This window comes from Pipistrellus kuhlii, unplaced genomic scaffold (genome assembly GCF_014108245.1).
Source record: "Pipistrellus kuhlii isolate mPipKuh1 unplaced genomic scaffold, mPipKuh1.p scaffold_m20_p_34, whole genome shotgun sequence".
NCBI classification, from domain to species: Eukaryota; Metazoa; Chordata; class Mammalia; order Chiroptera; family Vespertilionidae; genus Pipistrellus; species Pipistrellus kuhlii.
This window is the reverse complement of record NW_023425534.1, coordinates 4300918-4318362: the sequence shown is the minus strand read 5'-3', so window position 1 is coordinate 4318362 and position 17445 is coordinate 4300918. Positions and strand designations below refer to the sequence as shown.

The window sequence follows — 17445 nt, the reverse complement described above, 5'->3', positions numbered from 1 at the left end:
TCAATTCGATACTGGAATTTGAAAGTGATGATGATTCATGAACAGCAATAGAGACTCAAAATTACATTTTCTCATTTTGAAAAAAGTGACCTTATTTAAAGTTTAGAAAGTTGGACTTACTCTCCTGTAGGCTCCAGTTCGCTGATCTCAAACCAAACCAGAAGATCATACTTGCTCATGCTCTGGCCAAGGCTGGTTTTGCTCATGGTGTTTAACTTGGTGGCTGGAACTTTTAAAAAAGTTTTAGAAACAGTCAAAATCTGATCCAAGTCTACTTAGTAAAGTATAAGCTTCTCTAATGTCAGGCTTCAAGGACACACTTGGGAAGGGCAATAAGAGTCGGGATAGATTTCAATGTGGAAGACCCAGAAAAACGCCGACACCAACTATGTCAGGACCTCTAAATTCAGAGGACAAGGAAAGGAAGAGTCAGCATCTTTCTCCCTCTCAAATTATCCAACGATAAGAAAACAAGTTTCACCGAAACAGGTTTGGCTCAGTGGTAGAGCGTAGGTCTGCGGACTGAAAGGTCCCGGGTTCGATCCTGGTCAAGGGCATGTATGTTGGTTGTGGGCACATCCCCGGAAGGGGGTGTGCAAGAGGCAGCCAGTCGATGTTTCTCTCTCATCGACGTTTCTAGCTCTCTATCTCTCTCCCTTCCTCTCTGTAAAAAATCAATAAAATATATAAAAAAAAAAAAAAAAAAAAAAAGAAAAGAAAAGAAAGAAAACAAGTTTCGCCCTGGCTCGTCGCTCATTGGTTAGAACACTGGCCCTTGGACTGAAGGGTCAAGGGTTCAATTCTCCATCAAGGGCATGTACCTTGGCTGCAGGTTTAATCCCTGCCCCAGTAGGGGCATGAGTAGGAGGCAACCAATTGATGTTTCTCTCTTACCAAGACGCTTGTGCTTTGTGGCAGGCAGAGCAGCGGCATCACGGGAGACAGACCCATCCTCCAATGCAGTGGCTCCTGAACCTCCCTGTCCATGAGTCACCCGGGGTTCTCAAAGGTGCAGAGCCCAGGCCCCCCAGGCCATGGAAACCACTCTCTCTCGGGGCGGGACCCGGTCCTCTGAGAGGTTTGAAACTCCCCAGGTGATTACAATGTGCAGACAAGTTTGGGAAGCACTGGTCTGATCTCTAAACACAGGATTCTGTAACTCTCTTGTTACACATTTTCTTCAGATTTAAATTTCATACTCTTAATTATACTGATGAAATACATTAACCAAAATCCAGTATTTCCAAGAATTTTAGATTCTACATAATGGGCATTTTGAGACACTGTGTAGAAACTCTAAACTCTGGCCATACAAAGAGAGTCCTCTGCTCAGAACATGGGAGCACTGGAGTGAGAGTCCAGTGACTGGGGCTCGAATCATTGCCCAATCACTAAAGAGCCATGTGGCTGTGGCTGAGTCACTTAATCTCTGTGAGTCTGTCCCCTCATCTATAAAATGTAGATCAAAATATTCCGCCTGCTATCTCAGAAAGGCATTATGAGGATTCACGACAATGGATCAGAAGGGGCTTTCTGAGTAGCACAGCGCTGTTCATACAGGTAGCCTGTTGGCACTGTCCACCCCGTTGACTGAGTTGGTGACGTGAGTAAAGAGGAAAATAGGGTTAATGCTTCTGACAGTCATCCAAGGGTCAGGAAGCAAAACCAGAAGCATTAAAAATCCAACCCAAAAACATGTAGTAGTAAAAATCTTTACAAATACTCTCATTGCAAAGACACCAAACAAACAAATATAAGGAGCCCTACCCCTAGGGTGAAGTGAAAAAGGTACAAGTAGACAGGGTGCTTCCTGAAATCTCTCGTCAGTCAGTTCAAGTAGCAGAGAGGTCGGTGTCTCACACAGAAAGCCAGGCTCTAGGACAAGCCCCTGAGCTATTACATCTAGGCAGAGCTAATTTACCTACTAACCATCTTGTTTAGGTACCCTCTCGCTCTGGCAGCTGGGAACTGGCAGAAAGAGAAGAGGCGGCAGGGGGTCCGCCCCATCCTGGAAGGTGGCAGCAGCAGAGGAGGCAAGCACACTGGCGTGCTCAGAAAATGTGTCCAACGCATGCACATTCACATAGCCAGACACGAGAAATCGAATCAGCTCGATCTTTCTCTCATGGTCTGAAGGCAGGATGGAGATGAGGAGGACAGGGGAGGAGAATGAGCACAGGGAGGGGTGGGAATGTGGGCAATGAGGAAAAAAAATGAAAATAAACAAAGAAAAGTCAAAACATGATAAGTGAACATGCAAGATAAATTTAGTATGCAAATGCCCAGGCCCGACAGTTACGGGGAGTTACGTACAAAGCGGAGAGATTTGGGAACAGGGAGCTTATGAAAACTGACAATAAGACCAGAGAACTGGCAGGAATAGAGTCCTATTGTTTCTCACTGCTAATTTTAAGTCAGGAGCTAAGAATTCCAGTTCTGGCTAGATACAAGAATATGTAAGGATACACAGAAAAGGAGCAGGAATTTGAATCTGATCTTTGTCGGAGGAGTCATTCAGAGTAAGAGATGTACTCACACACAGAACATCATGCAGAGCACGCAGCTAGAGCTCACCTGGCTTGGAGAGCGGCATGGGCGGAGGGAAGAATCGTCGAGATGGCTGAGGAGGACTGTGAAAAAAGGAAGACCACATTCTTAAGATAAAAAGAGTCCCTTGTAGCTAATAATGGCATCTTTAAGTACCCTCTAGACACAGATGGCTTGTACTTTCAGCTCCAGCATAGTATCAGATACCACACATAACTCCACAGTGTAAACTGAGGCTAAGACATTTTAATAAAAGTCCCCTTCTAAGTCTTAGCTAATAAATGAAGCAGGGAAGTTGTTCTGTTACCACTGATACTCTGCCATCATCCTAGAGTCCCCATTTAGAACTTTTTGCTTCATAGAGTTTTGGGCCTTTAGGGACAATTATACACAATTTCATGGTATAGCCTGTCACGTCAACTTTCAGTCCTATTCAAATCTCTCCTACAAAAAGATGGTACTCAAGACCACCTGGGCAAAATTCAATGTGCTCTGCCTACAACTAGTGATTAGGTGGGTAGGGAAAAAGGTGGTGAAGTTTCTAAAAGAGAAAACATCAAGTAACATAAAACTGTTATTATCTTAACCCCTCAAAAGATTTCCTCCTTTCCAGCAAGTGATAACAACAACGATGATGATAATAATATCAACAGAAATATGTGCTCATCTGGCCCAAACCTGTTCAGATCCTGTCCTTGCAGGTGAAGTGGGTGCTGCTGATAATGCCCGAAGACTTCAAATACTATCGGCTTGGTTTTGATGTACTCCACAAACGACTCAGTGACCTCCACTGCAATCTAGTAAGGAAGAAAGCCAAACCAGGTTAGGGAAAGATTTGTTATAAGACGAGACATTTTGGCTGCAATCGGAACTTGAGCACTTTAGAGCTGGGTATGTGCTGCGTATCTCACTCTGCACGCTTCCCACAAGAGAAGCTGGGGCTCCTCTCTGTTTTCATTCTGGGGTAACTGTACTGAGCTGCAGGCATATGAGACCCTCCGCCATCTGCCTGAACCATCTCTGCCCCCGGCTGCTCTCCATACCCTTGTTTCCTCTTAATCCAACTCAACCGCTCTCTCCTGTTCCGCCCTTAGCTGGCCCGGCTGCAGCCCTGCCTGGAGGCCTCCCACACCTCCATGCCGCTAAGTCATTCCTAGACTTCGAGGCTCAGCCCAAACAGTGACAACAGGAAGGAAACAGGGCTGTTCCCCATGTGCCAGGTACAATGCCAAGTCTGACCCACCTTTCCTTTTTTATACTCCATTCTCCAGAAGTGCCCTCACCTCCTTTCCACACCCAAACATCCACACCCAACAAAAAAAGTAACTCCAAGTATCTCTCCGTTCATGGAAATAACTTTGCCTTCTCTGGACTCCACTGCATTTAGTAAGTGCCTTTCTGATGTCTCTAGATCGTGTTACTTAAATAAGCATCTATTTCCCTATCGGAATTGTGAGCTCTTCAGGAACGGCTCATCTGTGATTCTCCTGTGCATCCCCCAGAGTGCCAGGCACAGTCCTGTGCGCAGCAGCCAATGTTTACTGGATACATGCATGCTCATGTTCTACAGATAAACAAAAAAAGAAAAGTGTTTTGTGTTTGCTTGTTCCACTTCTGGAGCTGTTGTTTCCCTCCGTACTTTAGAAAGTAGGTATGCCAACAAGATAATGAGAGGCTGTCTCGTGTAGTAGTGAAGACCCTGGAGCCAGAGCAACGTTTCTGTGTGTTCAAACCCCATCTCCACCTCTCCCTAGCTTTGGAGCCTAGGTCAGCGTTTTTCAACCGCTGTTCCGCGGCACACTAGTGTGCCACGAGATGTTGCCTGGTGTGCCGTTGGTGCAGACAAGACAAGAATTTTATAATTTTTCACTATTTTGTTTACTTAATATTTCATAATAAAGTAATTATAAAATACTTTCTTTGTGTTTATTTGATTCCTATTCAAGAGAATTACTTTATATATAGTCAATATAGGCACAGAGTTAAATTTTTTAACATTTTCTAATGGTGGTGTGCCTCGTGATTTTTTTCATGAAACAAGTGTGCCTTTGCCCAAAAAAGGTTGAAAAACACTGGCCTAGGTGAGTGGCTTTAACTGCTCTGCGCCTCAGTTATCACAGCTCTAACACGGGGATTATGACCATCTATGGCAGAAAGGTGAGGATTAGGTGAATTAAGACATGAAAAAGCACTCTCAACAGAGACTGACACAAAATAAGCTCTCAAGGAATGCTGGCTATAATGAAGAGGATGATGCCTTGTGAACAGTTATAGTGAATCTTCCTAGAGGAGATGGAAGGTCTATTCTCTCTCTCTCTCTCTCTCTCTCTCTCTCTCTCTCTCTCTGTCTTTTAATTGCTCATTTTATTTTTAATTTTTAAAAATCTAATAAATCTTTATTATTCAGATTATTACAATTGTTCCTCTTTTTCCCCACACAGCTCCCCTCCACCCGGTTCCCACCCCACTCTCTGCCCTTACCCCCCACCCCAGTGTCCTCATCCATAGGTGTATGATTTTTGTGCAGTGAAGATCTATTCCCTTACTCCACATATGAAAGAGCTGTAAGGGGCATTAATGGATCATCACAGTATCAATTGCAAGGAATACAATCTGAATCTTAGTTACAAAGGTATTGAATAGTTTTTATCTTATTTGCAACTGAACAATGTTAAGTACCTTACAGTTTAAGGACAATAAATATATCAGCTTTAACAAAACTCATACTAAAATGCTTACTTTTCTATGAAAGAAACACTAAAAACTACATTCCCAGTGATGGAAGTTTTTTTTTTTTTTTTAATTTTTAAAAAAATATATATTTTATTGATTTTGTACAGAGAGGAAGGGAGAGAGAGCTAGAAACATCGATGGGAGAGAGTCATTGATCAGTTGCCTCTTGCACACCCCCTACTGGGGATATGCCCGCAACCAAGGTACATGCCCTTGACCGGAATCGAACCCGGGACCCTTCAGTCCCCAAGCTGATGCTCTATCCATTGAGCCAAACCGGTTTTGGCATGATGGATGGTTTTATTGGCAGATGAACCTGGGCAGGACTCCCGGCCCTCGGTAACTCTCAGAAGGCCAGCTGCTCCGTCCTGGAGGAGGGCTCACTGCACTGGCCACTCCCTCCACTGTCTATTCTCTCAGATTCCCTCGCACAGCCGCACAGCCGCTCTGAGAAAGCCCAAGGGAGCCCATACATGCCTGCCTCACACCAGCCAGTTCAAGGTACCACACACCCGCAATACATCTGGCAAAAAGTCACGTCACTTACATTCTGCACATGGTAAAAGCCCAGAGGACTTCCTCTGCCGTTGTTTTTGAGGGGTTCAGTGGAGAATGCTTCATCATGGCGATGCAAAAAGCTTAATGGAAAGATAAGAACGAGAATGTTTCATTAGTGGTTTCATCAGGATCTATGTGGTAACAGCTCGACTTGGATGGTATGGAAACAGCCTACTTAAGCAGAGTTTAAATTGAGCGAGTTATTTACATATCCTTGTCAGACATTTTCCATATCAATCAGATAATATTTTACACTTTATTTCAAAAATGATTAAAAATTATCTGACCCTGATCACGTAGCTAAGTGGATGCATATGCAAGAATGCATTAGAGAGCAGGGAGAGTGAATTCAGTGAACTCCTGTTCCTTTGTGGTTTTTCACTGAGAATAAAAATTATGAAGTTGTTTTGTGTAGAAAAGATTTGGCAGGTTGAAGCTTCTACATGGTAATACTACAGCCTGTGGAGGGCGTACTAGCCTAGGAGACTCTCTCAGACCAGCTATGAGTAGATGCAAATGCCACCTCTTGCAAAGAGTCTGTCCTGACTCATGGAAATAGTTCTGTGTCCCCACAGCACTAGAAATGTATGTTCTCAATAGTGATGATTTCACTGTTTGTAATAATGTATTGATATGCCTGTCTGCCCAAAAGACAGTGAGTGTCTCCCGCAGGGCTTGAGATATATAAGATACTCCTGAAATATCTGTTGAATCAGCAGGCTATGTTTATTTGTTCTCACAAATAGTGAGGTTTTATTTTTCTCTCTCCCTCCCTATTATAAGTCTGAAATAAAAATAGAAGAACTAAAGCATCCTCAATACAAGGATTTAGTGCGGGACAGAAATATGCATCAAAAGGACATCCCACATTGTCCTAGCCCAGCGGCTCACAAACCACAATTTGCCACTCTGCTGACTAATGAGTTTGCTGACCCCTGGGATAGGGGCTTAATCACAAGGAACAACAGCCTGTAATTAATGGAATCAAGAGTCGGTTTGGTTCAGAGGATAGAGCGTCGACCCATGGACTGAAGGATTTGGGGCTTAATTCCTCGGTTGCAGGCTTGATCCCCAGCTTTGGTGGGGGCTCATGTGGGAGGCAACCAGTCAAGGTGTCTCTCTCACTTTGATGCTTCTCTCTCTGTCTCGTGTCCTCCCTTCCACTCTCTCTAAAAATCAATGAAAAATATCCTCGAGTGAGGATTAGAGAAAAAAGAACATCTCACACTCTCCCAAGAAAAAAGGGAAAAAGAATGCTGTGAATAGGGGTAGAGAGAGGAGGACAAGGAACTCCTTGCTTCCCACATTAGTTCACTGAGCCTGAGGACTATGCATGGTACCCACCAGAGGTGGGTGACCTCTGATCTGTACTCATCCGCTGCTCTGCTTGGAGCAGGTGCAACCATCCTGGGGCTCCTCATGAGCGACAGGTGAAGCCCACAGCTGTGTCTTCCCTATGCAGCCAAGTGAGAGTTCATAGAAACTCAAAAAGGATCTGCGTCTTCTCTCAACGTGAGTTCATCTGCCCTTTCCCCCAGAGCTAACGCCAGGTGCACATGCTGCTCTTTCTAGTAGGTTTTAGGACAAAAGTCAACATTCCACTGTCATATCAGACATCCATTAACCAAGTAGGTTTTTTCCATAAAATACATCAGTTGCCTAATTAGAATAGTGAAAGTTCAAAAGAATTGATTCATGTAGGCAATGCCATCCTACTCCAAATTTGTGGCTGTTAGTGAAAATATGTTGTTAAGTGGGCAAAACCAATACTAGATGGATAATATTTTAAAGATTATTGGAGACTTAATATGTAGTAGCCACATTTAATCCAGGACTTGGCTAAATGCTATGTAAAAGCAATGCTTTGTAACTGCATCAGGGACCCTGGGAAGGCCACAGAATGCGGGATGGCAGGCTCTGAGGTGGCCTTTTGGTGGCACCTGGGCTTCATTCTCGAGTGGCCCTTCCACATACCGCAAAGATACATTGATGCTTTGCGATATTAAAACTTAAGATTCTCAAAAAAAGTGTTTTCCTAGGGAGGTTGTGAGAAGAAAGCACTTAGAATATAGACTTAAGAGGGTTAAGGAGAGAAAAAGCTTGTAAGTGGAAGAGAAATGAAACCTGTCACATTATCTCTACATACTATCTTTTCTTTTTCAATTGATGTAAAATATTACTGTTCATTATGTTACTTAAATTTTCTTTCCCCCAAATATTAAATAGGCATAATTGGTGACTAAATTATTCATTGCTTTAAGGGAGAGGGAATGGGGACAGAGAAAGGGAGGGACAGAGGCAGAAAGAGGAGAGAAACACTGATGTGAGAGAGACACATTTATTGGTTGCCTTCCACATGCATCCAGACCGTGGCCACGGATCAAACCTGCAATCCAGATATGTGCCCTTGACCAGGAATAGAACCTGTGACTCTCTGGTCCACAGTTCAACGCTGTAACCACCGAGCAATGCGGGTCAGGGTGAGATTTGTTTATTAATACATTTCAGCATGAAGAGCATTAAAAAGACTAACAAATAGGTGTGTCTGGATCAGACCCTATGTTCCTAGCAGAGAGCGATGGCCCACAATAGAATCTTTTAGCGGGAGGCGTGGCCACACCCCTTCCCACAATGAACTCTGTTTCATTCCATTGTAGGTTCCTGGTTCTTACTCCCATCTTGAGGGAAGCAAGCATTTTATTTCAGAGACCGGTAGTTGTCATTTCTCAGGAGTGTCAGGGTCTCACAAACGTAAAACAGTCTACAGAGCACAAAGGACGGCATCGGGTGGACAGCTGAGTAGGCAGAGCGAAGGGACGGCTTACTTGAACTGACAGAAGATGTCTGCGTACTCCGGGAGGATCCCGCTGGCCTGCAACACGGTCACACGGAAAGTGAAGGCACTGCCCAGTTTCAGGTGGTTGCCAATCTCTTCAGAAAACCCTTCCATGACCATCTTCCCATCCAGCAAAGTACTCGACTTCAAATCTAGAGGGTCAAACACACACATACCTGGCTCAAACAATGCACAGACCACCCTTCAATGAGGAGAGAGCAGGATATTCTTTCCATTCCTAGTGAATGACAGTGACTATCACATTGGTCAATGCAACTGTCAATATGTTCCCCTCTTTGAAAATGTCCCCAATCACAGTAAACTGTGTCTACATACCCAAGTCATTCATTCGATTGATTTCTTCTGGAGGACTGATGACCTCAGAACTCTGACCCTGTCCTTCCACAATCCTCAGCTCTTCCAAGGACAGGCCAGAACGAGTCATTGCAACGGAAGAAAAGTCACTCTGAAATCAAGGCAGGGGGGTTAGATGAAGTACTGCCATAATGCATTTCCCCCAGTTTCCTTTCTTTTGTTTATTTGCCTAATGACTAATAGTGACTGTAAAATTATGTGGATTAGAGCTGCCTTTATTTTATTTTATTTTTTAATATATTTTATTGATTTTTTACAGAGAGGAAGGGAGAGATATAGAGAGCTAGAAACGTCAATGAGAGAGAAACACCAACCAGCTGCCTCCCGCACACCCCCCACCGGGGACGTGCCCGCAACCCAGGCACATGCCCTTGACAGGAACCGAACCCAGGACCCTTCAGTCCGCAGACCAACGCTCTACCACTGAGCCAAACCAGTTTCGGCTAGAGCTGCCTTTAAAAAGGCAATATAAATATTGGGCCTTTACCCTTACCGTTGTAATTTTTAGACATGTCCCATATCCTAACAAACACCCTGTGGTTACCTATACTTTTTAGTTGTAGGTAAAAGAACTGCTCTTCTCCCATGCTGAACATCCTTTTTATAAACCTGACTACTTCTCCTTCCATTAGATTTTCCTCTTCCGGAAAGGTTTCTCACCTGATTAAAGTACTCGTTATCAAAAGATATTTTAGCAGTTCCTGACTGTCGAATTCCAGAGCCATAATCAGGAGCTTCTTCATCCGCTAGGTAGAGAAAAATAAAAAGAAAGAAAGAGAAAAGCAAAGACTACATATGAGGCAGAGGGGGACGACTCTTACTGGATTATAAAATAAATAATGAAGTAGTGGAGCCTTAGGTTCTGAGAACTTTGATATAAGAGGAGATGCCAAAGGACATGTCCTTTTGCTTAAGAAGGAGAAAATGAGACCTAAGCAGTAAAGTCACAAGGGCTGCTTCCAACTCTACTCAGGTAACCTTACCGATCCCCTTAGCTCAAATGAGCAAAAAATCAGCTTTATTCTTGGTATTGTTTACATGCCATATCTAAAATACTGATCTCTTCACTTGGCAAGGTTATATTCAATAATACTCAATACATATTTCAAAATACTACACTGTACTTGTCAAGACTTCAACAATAGTGAATATGTCACAGATTTCCACGGGTAAAGGTGAAAGGTCACAGCATAGCATTTAGAAATTAAAACAGAAAAATTACAAGAAATGGCCACATTCTTCCTCAGAAGGAAGGCTGGATCATGGAGAAGCATCAGATTTTCAATCCATGTCTCTCTATATATAAAAGCTTAAGCGATCAGTTGACTGGCCAACCACAAGGGGGCAGATGCTCAACATAGAAGTTGTTGAGTTGTGGTAACTTGGCAGCTGCGGTTCTTGAGTGATGCACCCAGAACCAGAGAGGAGGGAGCCCGATTTTGGGATGCGTTACCCAAGAGCTATCCTCTTGCTTTGGCACCCCTTTGGGGGATGTTGGAGGTGGTTTTGGCCCAATCCCTGCAGGCCAGGCCAAGGGACCCCACCAGTGCACGAATCCATGCACCGGGCCTCTAGTTACAAATAATAGCCGAAGGACAGAAAGGCCTAGAAGTACTCTTAGAGAAAATTAGGCAAAAAAAAAGTACTGAAAGTCCTTAGTTACTTCTGGGGCGGTTAATATACATTATTTAAATGCAAATGGCTTTTATAAAGTTAATCCAAGAGTTGTCTTTCATGTTAAAGAAAATCCCTTTATCCCATTATTCCAAAATAGCAGTAGCTCAGACTAAATAGAATCTATTTTTGATACTTAGTAACAACAGTTAGAAAGGAAGCAATAAAGGCTTTCTCCAAGACAAACAAAACCGCACTGCAGTCTGTATGTGCAGCTGCAGCGTGACCCTGCAGAACGGGCCTGCTCCATTTCCAAGCACAGAGTCCACAGCTCTGTTTCAGAAGAGGGTCACCTACCTGCAATGGCCTGGACCGCCACCCGCAGAAATCCCCGCACTTCACCCTTCTCGCTAACAATGGCCACCCTGTGGATCAGGGGCACGGGATACAGCAGATTGCTCAGGTATACAAATGCCCTAGAGAATGAAACCGGAGACACATCTGAGCATCCCACCGAGAGACAAGCTGGCTGTCAGATTTATTGAAAATACCTTTGTGAAACTGAGCTGGCTTTTAGGCTCTGTCTGAAGGGTACCTTTCTCTGCTCTGCATTCTCAGGCTACCTCTAATTCTTTCTTAGCACAGATAATACCTAAACCAATGCAAATGCTTGGTAACAGCTGACAGAGACCAATTTACACCAAATTAGTCAGGCCCTATAAAAATCACTACTGTAGGTAGAAGAGTAACAATTGGAAGCAGACTTTTAAGATACTAGTCTATCAATAGTGCTAAGGGTGGGGACAAGGGAGCCCAGTAAAGAGATAAGCCTTTTAATGTAAGGAATTATAAAGAGGTTTGTTTTGTTTTTCCTGATATAACAGAAACCAGGAGACGAAAAAGATAGAAGAATGTGACTGAAATACAGTTAATAGGTCTAAAATAGATTTCAAGTCACAGTGTTATGGGTCTTTATCTTTACTCTAAGAAATGACTGTTATCTTTAGGCAGGGTTACAACACATATGGGTGGAAAGGCTATGTAGCCAAAAGTTTTTGAGTAGCCAGCTTATAGGAAACTCTGAATGGGAATCAAGATAAATGGCCAGGTGGAAGGCAGCTAAAGGCTGCTTTTTTACTCCCAGGTCCAAAACCTAATTCAGAAATGCATATACAAAAGGTAAGTTACAGATCTAACATTTTCTATTTCAAAGAAACTGGCAAAGTCCGATTTGTATTCTTTTTCCTTTTTTCATCATTTTGTATCTACTGATTTTATTTTCATGTACTAAAAACTGGTGACCACAAAACTTGAGAGTGTTTATTTCCATTAGTGAATGGAAAATAGCATCTAGTTCCTACTGTTACTCCTGCCTTCCCACTTGGTACATGCTGATCTTTGAACATAAGACAAGACAAAGAGTAAACATTTGCATCAAGAAATGAAACAACTAAACGTGACACATATGTCTGCTTGCTTTTATTTCTGCTCTGAAAAATCTACTTTAAAACAAAGAGAAAAGGAAGATGAGTGTATTTGTGGGATTTCAACTCAAAGTAATGAAAACAATTCTGAAAATAGAAAAAATACAACACAGAAAAACAAATGTTAAAACTTTAAGAGCATAAATGAAATATGAATGAAAAGTATAACAAAATAACAGCAAGTGAACATTAAACCAGATCTAATGATGTCTACTTCCCTTTCAGTCTGCTCCAAAGGTGGGGGAGGGCAAAGCTAAGAAACAGAGGGTTAAAGCTTTGTTGCACAAAAAATTAAAAACTGAAGTCTTCTTAAAAAATTACAAACAAGACTCTCAAACATCAACTATGTGACAGAAATTAAAGACTAAGAATTTGGAATAAGGAACCATATAGACAGCTTCACTTCCAAGTCAGTGTACATACAGGATGATACTCATCATCTCTTAATGGCATTCCTGCCAGACGTGCCCACTCTCAAAGCCTTGGCCATAAAGAGCCATCGCATGTTCATCTCCTGCCTGAAGTCCTCTCTGAACTCCACTACCAACCTCATGCCTTTAATTCCACATCTGAGGTCTGATCTCAAATACCAGTCTCTCATGATAGGTCCCGCCAATGTTATATGATCTCAGTAACACATGATTCCACCATTGCTTAGGATTTACTTTTTTTTATGTATGTGATTATTTAACTTGTCTGTCTCATCCACCAGACTGTAGGAACCACGTCTGGTCTTGCTGGTCACTGGTGGGTGATCAAACATCTATCTAAATATATAATTAAATGGGAAGAGAAATTGTCCTGTTTTTAAGTACAGGTAGAAGATTTTCCAGAAAAATGGCTTCCACCAGAGAGAGAGAAGCAAAGCCATCCAACTTTATACCATGTTGATTTTTCCAAGCCTTACTCACAATGAACAATGACTACATAGAACATGTTTAGATTCTTAACTCAAGTTGTATGGTCATCTTTTTATACTTAAAAATAGCTACTCAAAAACAGTAACTCCTGTTTTTAATTTTAAAAATGCTTACCACTTGAAGGCACAGCATATCATGTTCACACACACGCATTATATAAAGTACGGTTTGAGCACACATTAAACATAGGACTCTCCTTTCTGCCTATGGCAATGGCTATCCCAAATGTGGAAGAATGGAAGCATTGTTATAGATGTCTCCTTTAGAGAAATCTGTAATTCTATGTGAGTGGCAGTCAGTATCAATGCTGTATAAAAACTCAATGAATATTTTGAACTGGTATTTTAATAATTACTCCATATTCTTGAGAGCCCTTATACTCTGACCTAGCAGACTGAAGGAGAACAGGAATGAAAGAGGGAAAGATAAAAGATATATTAGCAGAAAGTTCTATGAAGTTATATAAAAAAAGTAAACAAATTTTGTCAACATAAAGATAAGAAAACTCAACATGATTATGGTTCTAGTTACAGAAAGAATGTCAATTCAGGTAATTAGATCACAAAATAACCATCCTTTGCTCACTTTTAACTACATGTCATCCCAAATTATGATGGATGATTCATAATATCCAAGCATGCCATAAGAGAATAGGTAAAGGGACAAGCTCTTTTTATTTTTCATATAAAAATTTACTGGAGGCAGCCAAAGAACAAATGGAATTTCACAAGAAACTAGAAATTTCAAAAAGTGAATTGTATTTGCGATTACACGCCAATAGAGAAACCCAATCCTGAGTCACAGAGCAGGGAGAAGTTCCTCCCCATGCATGCACAATGACCGTTGTAAACTAGGGGATGTTGCACTTTATAAATGGTTTGCAGATGAGAAATGCAGGCAAGAGAGAAAATAAAGAACTATCCTTCACTTTACTGACTGCTGTGATTTCACTTCCTCCTCTAACAGCTTCTTGCAGGCCAAAGTTGGTTTTAAAGAGCCTTAAGGCCTTTACAGAGCCTCAAGTTTTAGGACCTGGGAACCCAAACAAGTGAGAGGTCCATTCTTGAGCCATAGCTCCATAGAGATTCCGTTTGAAAATCAAAGTAGACTTCACTGCTTTCTATCTTCACTTAAATCTGATATGATTAAAATGAATAAAACTATAGAAAAATACATAAATCTTAAGCCAGTAAATTTCACATTAAATGGGCTTGTGACTTGAGTTTTCTAAACAATTGGCTCACAATACAAATGCTTTTGGGTAGCACCCTTAACCAGGATTTTGCCAGTGTGGATGGCAGAATCTGAAAGAGCCCTAACTCTCGGGCTCTTTGAGAATCCAACAGGCCTCAGTCTAAGTAGCCTGTCCGAAGCTAGGACCCAAGCTCCTCCTGACAATCCAGTCAGTGTTCTTCCCATTCCTCACTGCGCAGCGGTGCAGAACTTAAGTGAGCGGAGTTAGAAGCTGAGCAACTGGCACCAGGACCGAGCTGCTTGTGGACAGAAACTTGGTTCTGTCCGAACTTCTGACCCTCTTAGTGGAGGAGGAAAATGTGTTGAAGGACACATGTAGCCATAAAGTACAGAAAGCATCCTGGTCCCATTATTGGTACACAGAATGGCCTTTCTCAGTCGTAAAACAGCTGAAACTGGTTTGGCTCAATGGATAGAGCATTGGCTTGGGGACTGAAGGGTCCAGGGTTCGATTCCGGTCACGGGCATGTACCTTGGTTGCGGGCATATCCCCAGTAGGGGGTGTGCAAGAGGCAGCTGATCGATGACTCTCTCTCATCGATGTTTCTCTCTATCTCTCTCCCTTCCTCTCTGTACAAAATCAATAAAATATATTTAAAAAAATAAAAGGGCTTCTCTGAAATTCTTAGCATCTATTCCTGGCAATTCGCCAGTAGAAAACAAGATTCATGACTACATAATCCCTTTATTCCTGGGTAAACTGAGTAAATGTCTCCTCAGTACTGTTAACCCCTGAGACTACCAACAGTCATAATTCAGACTTTCATTTCCATCAGAAAGCTTTCATTTTCCCTCTTTCCATAATAGGGATTATCTCCTATGCTATTTATTTAGCTCTCACCAACCAACCAATGCCACACTATGAACTAAATGATAGAACCTTATGTTTCTATTGGGTCAGGAGACTCATTTGTAGGTAACTGGTGCTTATCCATTTAACACTGACATAATTCCCTTATTCTGAAAGGGTTTAACAATACGTGGTTCTAATCAATCATTAAAGTTAAACTTATACCTTAAAACCTGGACATGCTTTTTGGCTAATCCAGTGTGTGCTGCTCTGTTGAGTTTGTGATTAAAATTACTTCAGCATGAAGACGGGATAGAGACAAAGACACCAGTATTAGGAGCAAGAGCAAGGGCTCTGCATCGCGGACAGATTGAGCCAGAGACAATGCCTCAGTTTGGTGAACTAAACTTAACACAAAGCAGTCTCATGTACTGGTGAACAAGTATCCATTGTTGATGGTGCCAACAGATAATTTTATGAGATTCGTCATCACAAAGCCTATAGGTGAAAGTTTGGCAGAAGCCAAAGATCTATAGATAGGCTCAGTGAAACTGGCCAAAGAAAGGCATCTGTTTTAGATGAAAGGAAATGTCGTGTTCTTGATTCCTTTTTGGACTCACAGACAAAGCAAAAAGTAGAACCTAGTACTACTCCTGTTTCATTTTTGTCCTCTTGATTCCTGCTGATGCCACAAGTCAGTTAGCCTAATGTTGGATTTCTCTGCTCTCTTTCTCAAGTTGTCACCTATGCTTCCTTACTTGCATTCCTACAAAAAAGGAAACATTACTAGATCACAGTATCATTCTTCAACCCTGCAACCTGGCTTTAATCACTTCCTCCTCTGGGATTTCCTCCTTCACAATATTACTGGGCAAGGGAAAATGAGGGGTCCTCCAGGGAGATCAGAGATGGGGACTCTTTCTCCTCCCAAGGGCCATTTGGATATTTATACCATCATTTGTGGGCCATTCAAAATTACCAAATTAGCCTGCTATCTTCGGTCAAACATTTATTAACCCACCCCTAATGCCTTGGCAAGGCCAGATCAAATGATTTCTTGGGCCTTATGTGGCCTGCTGCACCAAGTAGACCCAGTACCTTACAAACACTAGCCAGATCAGTATGTCATGAATTGAACTGGCTAAAGCAAGGTCATCCAAAATTGCACAAGGAGCCTCTTTAGAGCAAGAGCTGGTCCCTTTTTGCCTTTCTCACAGTAACCTCACCAACCTTCCCACTAAAATGAACCATGGGGATCGGTCGTAAAACGGGTCATGCCCGTCACTGAAGAGATCTGATCCCTCCTCCGTCCCTGCGTCAGAGCCGGTGTCATCCACGAACGCCTCATCATCAAAATCCTCCATCTCATCTTGCTGCTCGTCAGCCAGCTCAGTGATGTCGGAATCAGCCGTGGAAAAAGTGGGGGAGGGTGTGCGGTCGGCAAGGCGCTCATTCACACAGCCATGGAAAATGGGGGAGCTAGACACCAGGTAAGACGCGGATTGACACAGCCAAGGAGAGAGGAATAGTTGGTTAAATAGGAAGCTACAGGTGCCAACGGCACAGAACCCGCTGAGGAATCAACACAATAAAAGCAAGTGGAAAAGCAAAAGAATAAAATAGGCATAAGTCATCTGGCTCAGGTGAAAGGGAACAAGGACTGATCCTTAGAATAAGAAAGCAAAGGAAACACATGAGTAGAATATCCCAGGTCAATACTGTGCTCTGGAACGTTTTTATTCTCCGGTTACACAAAAGTTCAGCAAACAGGCCTCAAAAGAGCCACTCAATATTAGGCAGAATAATAAGGCCTAAATTTTTATTCCAATTCCGATGTCATCTGGGAGCAGAAAACAAAATGGATGAACTGTATATAGCAAAGCAAGGATGTGCCTTGCATGGGTAAACATTTGGCCAATTGGTCTCTTCAAAAACAGTCCACTATCAGAGTGGAGTAGAAAAGACCTCATCTTTTTCAAAATCCGATGACTGCAGCTCTTCCTTTTCATCAAGGTCCTTTAAAACTATCAGAAAGGTTTTGCAATCGAAAACAATTTAAATTCTGAAATCATTAAGTTCAAAACTTATATTTCTCTGCTTTTTAAATTCTAAACCTTGAAGAACTTGACTCAATATGGACTCACAGGGCACTATTTGTTTCCCTTAAACGTTGAAAGTATGTATATGATAAAGAGGTACAAGGGGACTACTAAGATGTGCAACCAATTCACCGTTGGCAAATACTACAGTGAGATGAATTGCTTTTTTTTTAAAAAGTGAGGACATTTCAGCTCATGGAGAGGGTGCAGTATGTTAATTTATCAGTCACATTAC

At 42.2% G+C, this 17445-nt stretch overlaps 1 protein-coding gene across 10 annotated transcripts in view; it reads right to left on the bottom strand.

Moving 5' to 3' along the window:
* Positions 1-17445, bottom strand: part of KIF1B (kinesin family member 1B) — a 131417-nt gene that overhangs the window by 24895 nt on the left and 89077 nt on the right. For 6 of the 10 annotated variants that reach the window (XM_045570604.1, XM_036461045.2, XM_036461043.2 and 3 more), the window contains 9 exons: positions 16342-16590; positions 11021-11139; positions 9710-9795; positions 9011-9140; positions 8664-8826; positions 5828-5918; positions 3226-3344; positions 2575-2630; positions 121-229 (listed from right to left, as the gene is read on the bottom strand). In XM_045570604.1, coding sequence (XP_045426560.1) covers positions 121-229; positions 2575-2630; positions 3226-3344; positions 5828-5918; positions 8664-8826; positions 9011-9140; positions 9710-9795; positions 11021-11139; positions 16342-16590 — 1122 coding nt within the window. The remainder of the gene's footprint in view (positions 1-120; positions 230-2574; positions 2631-3225; positions 3345-5827; positions 5919-8663; positions 8827-9010; positions 9141-9709; positions 9796-11020; positions 11140-16341; positions 16591-17445) is intronic. The other 4 variants (XM_045570607.1, XM_036461052.2, XM_036461050.2 and 1 more) reach the window with 2 other exon arrangements.